General features: G+C 32.6%; 1 protein-coding gene across 1 annotated transcript in view; it reads right to left on the bottom strand.

Annotated features, from left to right (window-relative positions):
- LOC131844377 (zinc finger protein ZIC 4-like) overlaps window positions 1-14,002 on the bottom strand; it is a 28,112-nt gene extending 14,110 nt beyond the window's left edge. Inside the window, exons 1-2 of the mRNA XM_059193247.1 lie at window positions 13,613-14,002; window positions 6,511-7,362 (exon numbers count right to left, since the gene is read on the bottom strand). Coding sequence (XP_059049230.1) covers window positions 6,511-7,216 — 706 coding nt within the window. The 5' untranslated portion in view covers window positions 7,217-7,362; window positions 13,613-14,002. The remainder of the gene's footprint in view (window positions 1-6,510; window positions 7,363-13,612) is intronic.
- Between the last annotated feature and the right edge of the window lie 231 nt (window positions 14,003-14,233).

A 14,233-nucleotide genomic window follows, 5' to 3' on the forward strand; every position in this document is an offset into this window, starting at 1 on the left:
TTGCTGATAGCTCATTTAATTTAATGAGGCACTGGCACGTTATGTGATTAAGTGAAATATTTTCGAAAAGATATTACAAGTCATATTATACATACGTACACAGTATATTTTTGGCTTGTAACTGGATAATGTCTGTGGTCATAACATTAAGTTAGATATTGTATATTATAACAGTACATAAATCAGTAACATATTTTAAATTAGAAATAATAATATTATTTTATACAGTATTTATTTTCACTGAAGACAACTGAATCGATACAATAAGCTTCAGATAAAATTCATATAATCTACAAAGATTATTCATTTCCAAAGGTACCTAATTTATAAAAACAATAGTTCATTAATATACATACATTTTTCTAATATTTAATTTTATGTAGGTATTTCTACTTATTAATCAGGATAATGAATCGGATCGGAATGGAAGAAGAATTCGAGAAGAATAAAAGAAGAACTCATTCATTATTTATTGAATTTATATAGAAAAAGATGAGTAGGTATTAAGGAAGTATGTATTATTTTATATTAAATTAGATATAATACAACTTGCAGACAAAACGAACTGTCACTGTAATATACAAAGTTATATAATAAAGTGTCAGAAGAAATGATAGTAATAAGATAGTAAGGGGAGAGGCGTAGGTAGAGAGCTAGCAATGGTCCCGCACATCCTGTGTTATTCGCACTATTGTTACATTGCAACCGCGCACAATTTATGTGGCGTTAGGACTTGTATGTCTTATAACGCATGACTTACTGACTCGCCCCTCCGTAAAATATTATATATAACACTCGAATAAAATCAAATGCATGGAAATTTAATTTTTCGAACTAGAGCTCATTTTTGATTGATATTCCAATAGGGCTTTTTAGGCTATATTAAATTTTCATCGATTAATAATTATAACGTCAGATAAACGCTTATACCGGAATGATTGAAAGTGGGCGTGTAGAACGGATATTAGTAATAGTTTGGTTTGTACCCGATTACACGCTTGATTAAACTGCTTGAGATAGGTATATTTGATTGATTATGTGCACAAGAGCGCCTAACATAATTTCATTTGATTTGTAATCTTACGTGATACAATTAAATGATAAATAAATACAACATATTCATGTACATTAGTTGTTTTTATGCTAATAATTTTAATTAAGACTACGTATGGCTGTGATCAGAATTAGTAACAACTTATGGCACAAACATATCATTAAGCAGTCGAAGTATTACAGACTGACTATTAACTAAATATATATTTTAAATATGTATCTAAGCAATGCATTTTGTGTTAATGCGATGTAAAGATTATGCGATTTATCACGGCACCAAAGCCGGTGAGGCGAGGCATTCATAAATCATTGCTCGTTTTTATAAGAACAACTTTGTAATTAACTAATTGCAGGATCACATTAGCGATGCGATACATATAGCAAAAGAAGGTTTTCTATCCAGCAAAATGCTGGATCGATGATCGGGCTGTCGACGCACGCAGCCCGACAATCCGCAACGAGGCGGCGCGGCGCGGCGGCGAGCTGTAGCGATGAGCTTTTTGCACGCGCTCCAGAACCCTGTTCGCACCATCTCTTTGACATTTAGCAAATTCCCCAAGAAATAAAAACAATTGTCACGTTTGCTTTCAAGGAATTTTCAGAGTTGACGAGAACGCGTTTGTACGTCCTCGGCGTGGATATTTTTTCTAGCGGCGCGCATCGTTTAAAAGTCCGAAGGCGAATAATTTATTCGTGTATCGCTCACTTTGTTATTTAAATGGGTTCTGTAAATCTGTAGCTATATGAAGTGGCATATGTGCAGTGTGTGCGGATATCGTCACGTTAGTGATGCGTTGTCAGGGGTGCACTAGGGGATATTGCAACAAAGACGACAAAAAAATAAAGCGCTTTAACGCTTTTATTGTCTCTGTAGGCGACAGTGTCGTACAATAGTTAAGTAGTGTGCGTTTGAACAAGTGGCTGGTGTGTATATGTGTAAGATTTGGTAGACGTTGCATGTGAGGGTGCGGATATATCACATACATTGTACTTAAAATATTTGTGAGCGTGTCGGGGGTTGTAATTTCGCTACCGACGCGGCGGGTGATGGGTCGGCCACGCCCATCAAATAATTATTTGTTTTTAAACGATTTGCACGTGGATTCATTCAGACTTAGTTGTTGTTGTTAGTTGACTTGATTTTTATTTTTTGGTAACAGGAGTTATCAAAACCAACCTTGACTTAGTTATATTAATAATAGTAATCAATATATGTAGAGAATCAATAGACAACATAAACAATAAACTTAGACAACTACAATCGTGGAGATGGATATATTTTAATATTATGACTTAAATTGAATCGTTTTATTCACAATGACGTTCTTTTATAGTGTTTAGATCTTTGTAATATAAATAAATGCGACTTCGATTTTTAAATCACTGGACAGAATCCCCTAAACATACACGCACACATAAACACAAATACGCATGAAATATTATACATAGATAAAACTTTTTATACAATTTATCAATCCCAAGCAGATGGTCCCTGGTTCACATAAACACCTTTTGAAATGCACCCAGCTATTATAGGGTTACAACATTATCATGTAGATAAAATGGCCGACGCTTAATTATTATTATTACATTATCCTAATACTCTTATAGAAAATGTTTAACATTATTTAATTCCTTTTTCAACATTTAAAGAAGAACTATAGACAACTTCGTGTGCTGTTTTCTTTATACCTATTAGGTATATGTATATAGGATTTAAAATCTATTCACTGCATATATTGTTATTTATTATAAATTGTTAAAAAAAGAAGATTTTAATTAAATTTGTCGTTCAGAAAGAATATTGAGATTGATTGAGTTATTGGCCGTAAAATGTAGAATACAAAAATTGTTATTACCTATAGTAATTGCAATAATGATTATAAATAATCCAAAGATTTTTTAATATTTCATAGTGTTTTTATAGAACTATAGTTATTTTTAAACTTTCGTGTTTAATATACATTATTTAAATTATTATATAGTTAAGACCCGGTTAATTTAAAAAAGAACTATGTCAAAAGGAATATTGAGACTGCTTGTTTAGTTGGCAATAAATCGTACATCACAATCATTCTAGATACCAACAGTACCTACCAGACAGGTGTATAATAAATAAATAATCCATAGAATATTTTAGGATCTCTTTTAATTTGTTTTTGATTATGAATAGCTTAAAGAAGTAGATTAAAAAGATGTGTCTGTGTTATTCAAAGCTAATATTAAGACCGCTTGTTTAGTTCGCAGTAAATCGCACAGTGCAATTATTCTATAATAGATACCTACTAATTCATAGAAATCTAGAATATTTTAAGATCTGTTTTAATTTGTTTTTAATTAAGAAGTTCTTAAAATGTATATAAAAAAGTTGTGTGTTGTTCAAAGGGAATATTGAGACTGCTTGTTTAGTTGGCAATAAACCGCGCGGCTGCACTCGACGTAGTCTCGCACAATGCCGGCCGCAGGGGCGCCGAGGGTCCCTTATTGTTTGCAAAATATTTTGAAAGCGTCATTTTATACGCCATATTAGCTAGCACTGCGTTTGATAGTCGGGGGACGTCTTCACCGGTCGAAATCATATCATCATTACCGCATTGTAGTTCACCCCGCGGTTCCACCCCAATGCTTGAATGCAGCGTTGAAGTGTTCACAAAGAAACTAATAAATACTCGTAGCTTATTTTAATAAATATTTTTTAGTTAATATACTGTACTACTGTTCTATATTACAATAATAGTACTAAAACATTGAAATTCTATCTTCTGTCAACTCAATTCATCACAATTCTCTATTATTTAGGCACTTAGTATTTTTTTTATTTTACCGTGTAAATTATTGTATATATAGGTATTATTATATGATATTTTTTATACTACTCGCATGTTGATATTTTCTATAAGGCGTAAACACTGACTTCAAAACTTATTTTGGCAATCCTACAGGGATAAAGTAAGATTATGAACCACACAAAGTTATTAATTCCAAACTCTTAAAAAATAGTCATAATTTATTCCTTATCCTTACTACTAAATCCGAAGTGTCAAAAATCTTCAAATGATCATTTAAGAATGTTTTAAGCGAGAATAAAGTAATCGCGTTTGTGGGCGGATGGCCGGCGGCAATATACCAGTAGGATTGTGTAGTTAGCGAAAGAACTAGTCCGGAACAGCGCTCCCAAAGACGAACTACGCGAACTTTCGCTCTTTAATTCATTTAAGAAAACGCAGTCTTGATAAAAAAAGAAGAATAAAGTTTTACGGAAAATAAAATTATGGGCCTAGAGGTATGTATGATCAGCCTGCCTTTCTTTGAATAGAGTCGGGAGAGAACAAACATGTTCTTAAGAAACCTGTGAACTAAATTGAGCGATCACAGATGCGAACTATTATATAGCAGCTCTGTTGTTTGGGACCACGCGGTGCACGCCCTGCCCCGGGGCGCATGCTCCAATTCATTTATTATCACCTTATATATGTGTTATCTATAATAATCGCAAACAAATTACCGTGATTTATGTGTTAATCCAATATTCATCGCTAATACTCTGTTACTAAAACAGAAAAATTGAAAAAAAAAATATCTATTCTGTTTATTTTCGTTACTAAATGATTGAACGGATTTTAATGAAATTTGACACGCTTGGAAATTATGTACAATAACAAGGAAGGACACTATGTTACATCTCAAAAAAAGCATACGAAGTATTAGGTAATTGTAACAACTTGTTCTGTTTATTTGTCTCTGCGTACTCATAATGTTGCAGTTAAATGATGTTTTATAAGGCCTACATGGATAATAATTATTATGAAAATATTTAATTAATTCAAACTATATTGATATGAGTTTATGTAATTACTCAATACTTAATTACTTATTAAAAACAAATGTAAATATTTTCACCATTTTTGGGTAATAAAAACTACGCACTAGAAAGACCACATAAATATATCTCATGTCTTTAATTTTAAAAAACATTATCCTACTTTATACTTTAGACATCCATAATCATCATGATTATGATGAAAAATTTTGGCATTATATAGAATCTTATGTAACATTATACGATATATTAAAATTTATAGCTAATAAATATTAATTTTATGAATGTGAATGCAACGATTCGAAATAGCTACTGATCTTTTAATACAAAGTATCAGTTTACGCCTCCCAATAAAAATATCAGGTTCACTCGTAACCTGGTCTCGCAAGTGATGATACTCGGTAGCTCTTCATGATATTACTATTAAGCTCATACTGAGTATGTCTATAAGAAGTCTTTAATCAGGTTTTTTAGTAGAAAGAAGTTTATATTAAAATTTCTTTATTATAAATTACAGTTATTTTAAAGTTTTTTTAAAGTATATAGCAATGTTGCATACATTGCTCTATATAAATATAGGTAATTTACATACTACTAAACTATATTGAAATAAAAAGTTTAATATATACTTTATAAAACTGCTGGAAAAAGTTAGTAATTTAATAAACATTAAATAGTAAAAGTGTACTAGTTCCGGTTAAAGTACAGTGCTATTAAAATATAATATATTTATGACATGCTTAATGCAATACGCAATTAATATGACTGTGGACTTCCAGATTCATAGAGCTGCTTTAGACATTGAAGTTAATTTATAGTCACCATAAAACAATTCTTCAAACTGCCCACAAAAAGGTGGTCTATTCAAAATGCCTTATGAGATAATAGAGGACGAAACAGGACAAAAGTCTCCACGCAACACTATACAGAAAAGGCAGTAAAAAAAATAAACCCATCTGCCCATACGGATTCTTGGACTATTTATTCCTTTAAAAATCGATATTTAAAGTTAAGTACCAATACTTTACCTTGTAACAATACGGCAGTGTGTGAGAGGGACGAGCGTACTAGGAACCGAGTGTTCGGAACTGGACATTTTAATTTATGACATTTTTTTTCTATCTAACATTACAGTTTGAGAAATGGTGCTCTGACTTGAAATGTTTTTGTTCATAGGTACCGAGAAATCGAGGAACGGACTTCACAAGTCGACAGAGAGCATTTATAGGACGCCCGTTAGCTCTGTTGTTTGTGTTCAGATCGCGTTTCCACGATCTCCATTGACAGTAGTCTGTACTATTTGTTATCATTGTGTCGATTCAGTTATTGTAAGGGCGTGCTCCGTGATATCGCAACATTGGACATTCTGTGGTCACATAGGCCGCACTGTAACCAGGATAGCGTAATTCAACCACTCACCATAAGGCGGAGCGTCAGCTTGTATGCCATTTCTATTACATAAAACAGTTGCTAAAGTGATTTGTCAAATCAATACTTGTATTTATGATTAAGCATGTGAACCACTACCTGTTTATGTATCCTTGGCATTGACATCAAAACATGACCAATCAATTCCACTATCCATCATATCAATTACTCAACATCATATGCATGATTAAGAATAAAGTAATACTTACCAGTATGTGTCCGCTTGTGTATCTTGAGGTTTTCTGATCGCGCGAACACTTTGCCACATCCAGGGAACGGACAGGGAAACGGCTTCTCACCGGTGTGCACGCGAATATGATTCACTAATTTGTATTTCGCTTTAAACGGCCGGCCGTTTCGTGAACATCCCTGCCAAAAGCACGCGTGCGTCGTACACTCTGGTCCGCCTACATGTTCTACAGTCAAATGCGTCACGATCTCGTGCATACTCGAGAATAGTTTGTTGCACATTTTCCGCGGTGGCGGTTGTTCCGGGTCGAGCCACTGACAGCGCATGTCACGCCGCGGTGGTGCTCGCACATATCGAAGGAACGCGTGTGGTGCGTGGGCGTGCGCGTGTGGGACGAGCGGAGGTGCACCGCCCTGATAGTGGACGTCGCCGCGCCAGTCCCAGCTCTGCTCCAGTGGCTGCTGAGGAAACAGCTCGCCGCAGCCTCCGTACTCTCGCAAGTATCCCGTTTGGTACGAGTGTAGGGGATACGGCTGATAGTGTGGCGGATGGTGCGGTGGAGGCGGATGCGGCGCGGCGACACGGTGCTGGCCGTCGACGCCACACCCCGGCTGCGGTGACATTTTCAACCCATAGGAGGCGAGGTGCGCGTGGTTGGTCTCGAGGAAGGCGTTCATGGCGGGGGTGGCCGACGCCGGCGCATAGCCCCATTCGCCCGCCACCATCCACGCGGCGGGCAACACCCGCTGCAAACGTCGCCACTGAACGCGTCGTCGTCGACGCTGACAGTCCCAAGGTCACCACCGAAGATTGTCACGTCGCCTTGCGATACTTCAGAGGGTTGCCATCACTCTTCAAGTTTGTGACGGGCCTGTTAAGAAATGAAGAAATAAATTTATTAACTGATCCTTTTTGTGCTAAAGAAAAAAAGTGCTATTACCGGTGTATTAAATACATTCTAACCGAAGCCGAGACAAATTCAAAATCGTTTTTCAAAAGAATAACGTACAGTCCGTGCACCCATAACCGGCGACGAATATTTTATTTTTAATAAAAAAGTGAAGCAGGTACTTTTGGACATTAAATTAAACTGTGGGTAAATTTATAGGACATTTTTATACGCCTGAGACAAAAATTTCGATTGTGTTCGTGTATATTTAATTTTAGTTTATTTGTTAGGTTGGCTCCAATCTCTTTTATGAGCGAGGTTTAGCATCGATAGTTTATTAAAATAGTTTTATGAATGATAAAACCTGTTCTACTGTGGTTAGCTTACGATGGCGACCACTTTATTACTTTGCAGCCCTTTATACTTAATAGGTTACTATTTTGGTGATACTGATTATACTTATTTGTGAAATACAAATAAGTATAATTTTTAGTTTACTTATTAATTTATGGTACTAGGCACAAGTCTACTACTTTTAATAACTTTAGTCCACATATCTCTAATTACTCTATCTAAATAAATATAACTTGAAGTTTTGTCCTTGTATAGAATTCTTAATTACTTAAGTAAATATAGTGCAATTCTAGTATTAATTAGTTATGGTATATTATACTCATAAGTGCTACAGTAAATGACGTATTAAAGAAAATAATCATAGTGTTTCATTTCCCAGTAATTAGGTATATCATACTTTAGAACATAATAATGTTGAACGAGTTATGGGAATTGGTATATTTTCACAGATATATAATATGTCAAAATACAAATTGAAAACAGGTAAACATAAATTATTTATAAAATAACTTTTTGAATTTTTGAAAAATATAACATTGCACTGAAATAAATGTCGAATTAATATCATGGCCTGATTATCATTGTTATATTAAAATTATAAAAACGATTTCATAATACCAATAGTAGTAGGTACTGTATATCTATAATAATATTACATACGAGACAAGGCTGTGTGAATTGTCTAGTTATAAACAATTTACACAATGTGTAGTCAGTCCCAACTGATGGAAATACTTAGATGTATTTTTCGTAAATATATACAGACCGACCGAGACCAATTCAAACATTCACACTCATGAATACAAATAATAATAATAATAATCTTTATTTGTCTCAAACAGAAACTTTTTACACAATACAACTATTGCCCATAGAATAATATAATTTAAAAACTAATGAATGAGACAAAACGGTCTATAACTCAGTGAGGGCAGTGATTCCACCCTCTCTGCTATTCTGTTATAGCCTTTATCAGTAAAATACAATGTGAGATCGACGACGACGATAGCATATTAAGTTTTAAACTACAACTAACAAAGTAAAAATGAAATTGCATCATGCGAGGAATTGAAATCGCGACCATTGGAAGTAGTATTATGCTAAATCGTTATACCACCGAAGCCGTCAAAATATAAATAATATATATAGTATATACTTACAAGTAATACGTAAATTATAGTTTGAACTAATTTATCGAATGTCGCCATAATTATTTTGCCATAGGTAACCAGAATATGCACAAAAAAACTTTTTTGACTATATTCAACGGAGCTTGCTAGCAGCAGAGATAAGATAATATTAAATACTACTTAGTAGTTAATTACAAGTAGTTTTCAATCTCTTAAATTTAATTTCCAATACACGGCTGGAGTCAGTTATAGGCCATCCTAATGTAGTCCTTGATATATAAAACACAACTAAAGTATGTTATACATAATGTTAGAGCCCATTATGTATAACAATCATTTTAGTACCTGTCGTAAATGGCATAACCAGAATATTATTTTAATATATATTACATATTAATTATTCGACATTAATTCAAGCTAATATGATGGTGATGACGATGATGTAATTCAACAGTAAACTATTTATATTGGTGCTGTTATTTATCAATGCAACAAAACATTTACATTGTATATATTGTCATTTTCCATAGTTGAGAATATAACTTAATCATACTGCATCTATTATTTCTGTATGTACATAGGCCTGTAATTTATCAACCTGTAAGTAGGGCTATACACCGACTTGACTTACTGAAAGGGTTATACACTAGGGATACGTGCATAAAAAGTAAAATATTAAGTAGTAATCACAACCTAGAACAATTCATACAGGGCCATCTAGTTACAAACTAAATAGATCTTGTATTATAGGTAGGTACTAAACTACCTACTTAACTACTAATTAAAATACTTAAATATTTTTTGTAAATATGTAAGTATATAGCTATATATTAACACTAAAAACAATCATTAATGTCACCTTTTTATCGTGGGTACGAGAAGTCGAACCCGCGACCATCGGTAGTAAGGTAGTGAGTGTGTTACCGCTACACTACCGATTCCATCTAGTAACCTACTTTGATGCAACCAACTTGTATATTTGGACGCAGAAATGCAGAAACAAAGCAACATCATAACAATAACTTCTTTATGGTTATCACATTTATAATGTATAATGTAACAAATGTTTTGTTAACTTCAATAGACATACAAATAAAGGCAATCTAATATGGGCATGAAAGTTTAAACCTCGTTCAATGTAAGTAACAAAATCAAAAATAATCTTAAAAAGAATCTAGTTAAGATTGATTTTTTAACTGTTTATCTACTTATTTTAGTCACACCCAATAAATACATCAGTACTGTCAATCAAAATAACTGTATATTTTTTGCTAACATATAATCGCGTTACTTGAAAATAATGTTGTTTATGTATTGTTTGAAACACTTGAAACAGGGTAGGCTGGGCACAACAGTCCCAATCTACCTGAGTCCGATAAACAATGTCGTTCTTTCAGATTTCCATCTAATCTTTACATTATCTGCGCGACTCCCCGCAGCGTGGCCGCTTCATCACAAAGCAACGGGTTGACAGATCTCTACGGACAGACATGGAGCAATGGGATTAAAAATCAAACAATTAAATCTTTAAATCAATTTCAATCTATTTTGATCTCTATTCCTTTTAAAATAACATTACACAATTGAGTTTTGAACGGTAAATGTAAGATGGTCACAATTTTGCAGCTGCCATACAAACGTTTTTCACAGTTTTAAGGAATTAGTCATAATCACATTAGTATTATTGAGATGTGCAATGCTTATCTGTTTAACGGGCGTATATTTATTACTATAAAGTCTTTAAAGTGGAAAAGTGGATGAAGTCTCAATTGCAAACAACTTGTCAAGCAAAAAATACCTATTAAGCGTTAAAGGTTTATATCTATGTATTGTAATTAACCTTCTTAATCCATTATAAATATCTTCGTAAATATATTTAAAATCTTGTTAGGTACTTTATATCTTATGTTTTTTGTAATATACTACTGGTGCAATAAATAATTAACAGATAAATTAATAAAATTTAGCTCATATCTCAATCTATATATACCTATAGTATATATGTATACCTTAAAATTTATTGTAACATATATACCAAAACAAATTACAAAAAAAACAATACACTGCACTTCTGTTAGAAGTGCAGTGTATTGTTTTTTTTACAAATAGCACAAATTTAATATTAGTGATATTAAAAAAAACGTTACAAATCGTCTTCACATTAGGCCTACTACTATTTACTACCTATTTACTTTACATTAACCTACTAGTTATATCTACAGATAATTATGTCTACTTCATGCCCGCTACCTATCCATAGCATATAAATGAAATATAAGGCTATTGATAACGTCCTGCGACAGCTGCAGGATCGTTAAAGGTGATTAAAAAATATGAGAAATGATTTTTTACTTGTCCACATTATTAATATTTAATTAACTTACCACAAGGACTACATATGAAAAATTAATTCGTTTACATATACAATAAAAATAAATTATATAGGTAGGTAATCATTCTTTATTATTCTTGTTTTTTCACCTACATCTAGAGATTAGAATTAAAGTCCATCACTATATTATTAGTCAATATTGAGAAAACGCTGAGAGGAAAATTTTCTAATTACAGAATTTTTGACCAGAAACAACTAGCAACTGATGTGTACTTACATACTTAAACTACTTACTATAAAAGTATAAAAAATGCGTCAAGTATAACATGTAGTATGTTTTTATTACATAGAGACTATTACTTAATAAATATTATATAAAGAATATTTAAATATTTACGTTTTTGGTAATAAAAATAAATATTGGCAGGAAAGGAAAACAATAATGATTCTACGAATGTATATAGAATGAATGACCATAATATTAATAGAAATATTAAGAACTTATAAGATACAATCTATTTACCGTCGCTGCCTATCTTTAGTGTTCCACATTATTGAAATATTAATTAAGTTATTATTTACCGGTTAGGCTATTAATTGAGTAAGTACAAATATTAAAATAAAGTTTCATTTAATAACTATGGAATAACTGAAATTTATGGTATCCATTCATACTAATATTAAGGCGAAACTTTTTATTTTTTATACGTTAGTTCGTAAAGAAGAAACTAAAAGAATACTAGAAATTATTTTCTACATTGTTTTTGCTACCTTTATTTAGGTGTAAACAATATGTCTATGTAGTAGACAGTGCTATATAGTAGATGCAGCTACAAGTTTCATTATTTATAGGTATATATTTATTTTATTTATAAACCTACATCTTTGTATCGAATAAAAATATATATTATAATGTATATAACGATGAAAATTGGTAGACGGTGTAAGCGTAAATTAAAACACCAATTATATTATATTGTTAAGTACGTATCCACCTAACACAACAGAAGAACCGCAACGCGTCACAAAATTTATAGAAATACATCTTTTATTTTTGTAATAAAATATTATATCATATTTTTATTAACATATATATTTTATATACAAATATCATCATTTATTATGCATAAATTGTATTAGCGACACGCTCCGGTTCGACGCAGGTGTATGTAGATGTGTAATATAGAATAGAATGTGTAATAAAATTATCTATATTAAAACAAAATAGCACATGTTACTTATTGAAAAAGAGACTATCCATATCTATCAAATAACTAGAAGAAAAATGAAAAGTAGTATAACTTATATATATAAGTAAAAAATACATAAAACTTATAGTATCTATTAAGAGTAGTCAAGCTAATATTTGTTATTCATGTTAAAATAGTTCTATTAGTTAACTTCTCCTTAACGCCTTAAGGACACGGTTAATTAGTTACTTCTGCATTTTAAAATCTCGTGTTACCGATTTCTCATGGAGAATGAGATGGAGGACCATTTATCCTTATTAGAATAGAAAATTATTTTCTCAAATACCTAGCCATATATATTTTTCAAATCTACCGCTTTTTCGGAAAGCTTTCTCATCACAACAAGAAGCAGCTAGAAACTTCCGTGTTGCTTTTTTAAATTATTTCTTGTAACTACAGATCTAAGTTGAAATTAATATATCCCAGCTACGTGATATTCACTATAAATATGATGAATACGCGGCAGATGCTAATGCTAAGCAGCGAATCGATAAAAATTCTTAGAAATTTATAAATATAGAAAAGGATCAGAGAGACCAACCAGCAGCCTAATTCCCTGTGGAGTCTTTAACATCTAGAGAGGTCATAATTCATTTCCTGTTTGTTATGATACAAAAATACAACGTATATTAATATATATAACTATTACATTTACGAGTATTATAAATAGAAAGAGCGAATATTATAACGAGAAAAGTAAACTACAGAATGGCTCTGTATCTATCGTTTAGAGAAATTCTGATGATGAATGAAAGTCACAATATTTCAGAGTGACATACAGATATTGTGTTAAAAATATGAAAAAAAGATAAATGCACCTGGACGAAGTCGGGTCTTAGGGTCCGGTGACTCTTTTTTTTCTAAAATTATGATCATCACATAACTGCTACGCGCAATAATACTCCAATAATATTGCATATTATTTATAAGTAGGTATATATTATTATTGGGACTTTATTGCGTTTAGACAGATATACTTAGTTTATAGACTCGCAACACAAATAATCTTATTTGTGTAGGTAAAATCTCAATCCATCAGAATGAAATAGTAAATGAATAGAGAAATTGGGAGATTGCAACAAGAAGCTTAGGTACCCACTTGTAATTTTAATAAGTATTAACTACTATAATTTATTATTGTAAATTAATAAACAAAAATATCTTACTTGCTGAAGTAGGGTAATCCACTGTTCAACCACCAACGGAGTAGAATCGTTACTAATCACTAATTAGTCGTATCTAAAAGCACAAGCAAGTATAAAACACTTCACTAAAACGTATAGTATAGGTACTCGTATGAAAAATATATTTCAGTATCCTCATAAAACTACAGATATTGTTATCGCGTCGATTGGCGCATCGTTATAATCATCTAGTTTCGTATTCACAGCCGAATTTTGAATTGTTGTCGCGCTTTATCGCCAACATAAGTTTTTTGGACAAATTGTCACGGTCCGATTTTTCCTCGCAACGATGAAAACCTTCGCGACGTGTGTCCACTGACTCCGCTGAGGATCTCAGCATGACTGCGGGCTCCCGCGTCGACGCCCCTCGACACAGCCGACATACTGCTTCTTAGAAAATATTTTGTACGAGCGGGCCCAAAGGTGCGAACGCAGCCTTGTGCGCCGGAGAAGGGCGGGACGCCGTCAACTTATTTATCCAATGGTACCGGATTCGATGCCGCAACCCTAATCGAATACTATCTCTTTCGCACTAATACATTTTGGCATATAACAATAGAAACAACAAATCTATTCTGATGAAGCAAGAGTATAAAGAAGAAA

The sequence above is a fragment of the Achroia grisella genome, unplaced genomic scaffold, assembly GCF_030625045.1.
Source record: "Achroia grisella isolate CSIRO2021 unplaced genomic scaffold, CSIRO_AGI_Agris_v1 utg402, whole genome shotgun sequence".
Taxonomy (NCBI): Eukaryota; Metazoa; Arthropoda; class Insecta; order Lepidoptera; family Pyralidae; genus Achroia; species Achroia grisella.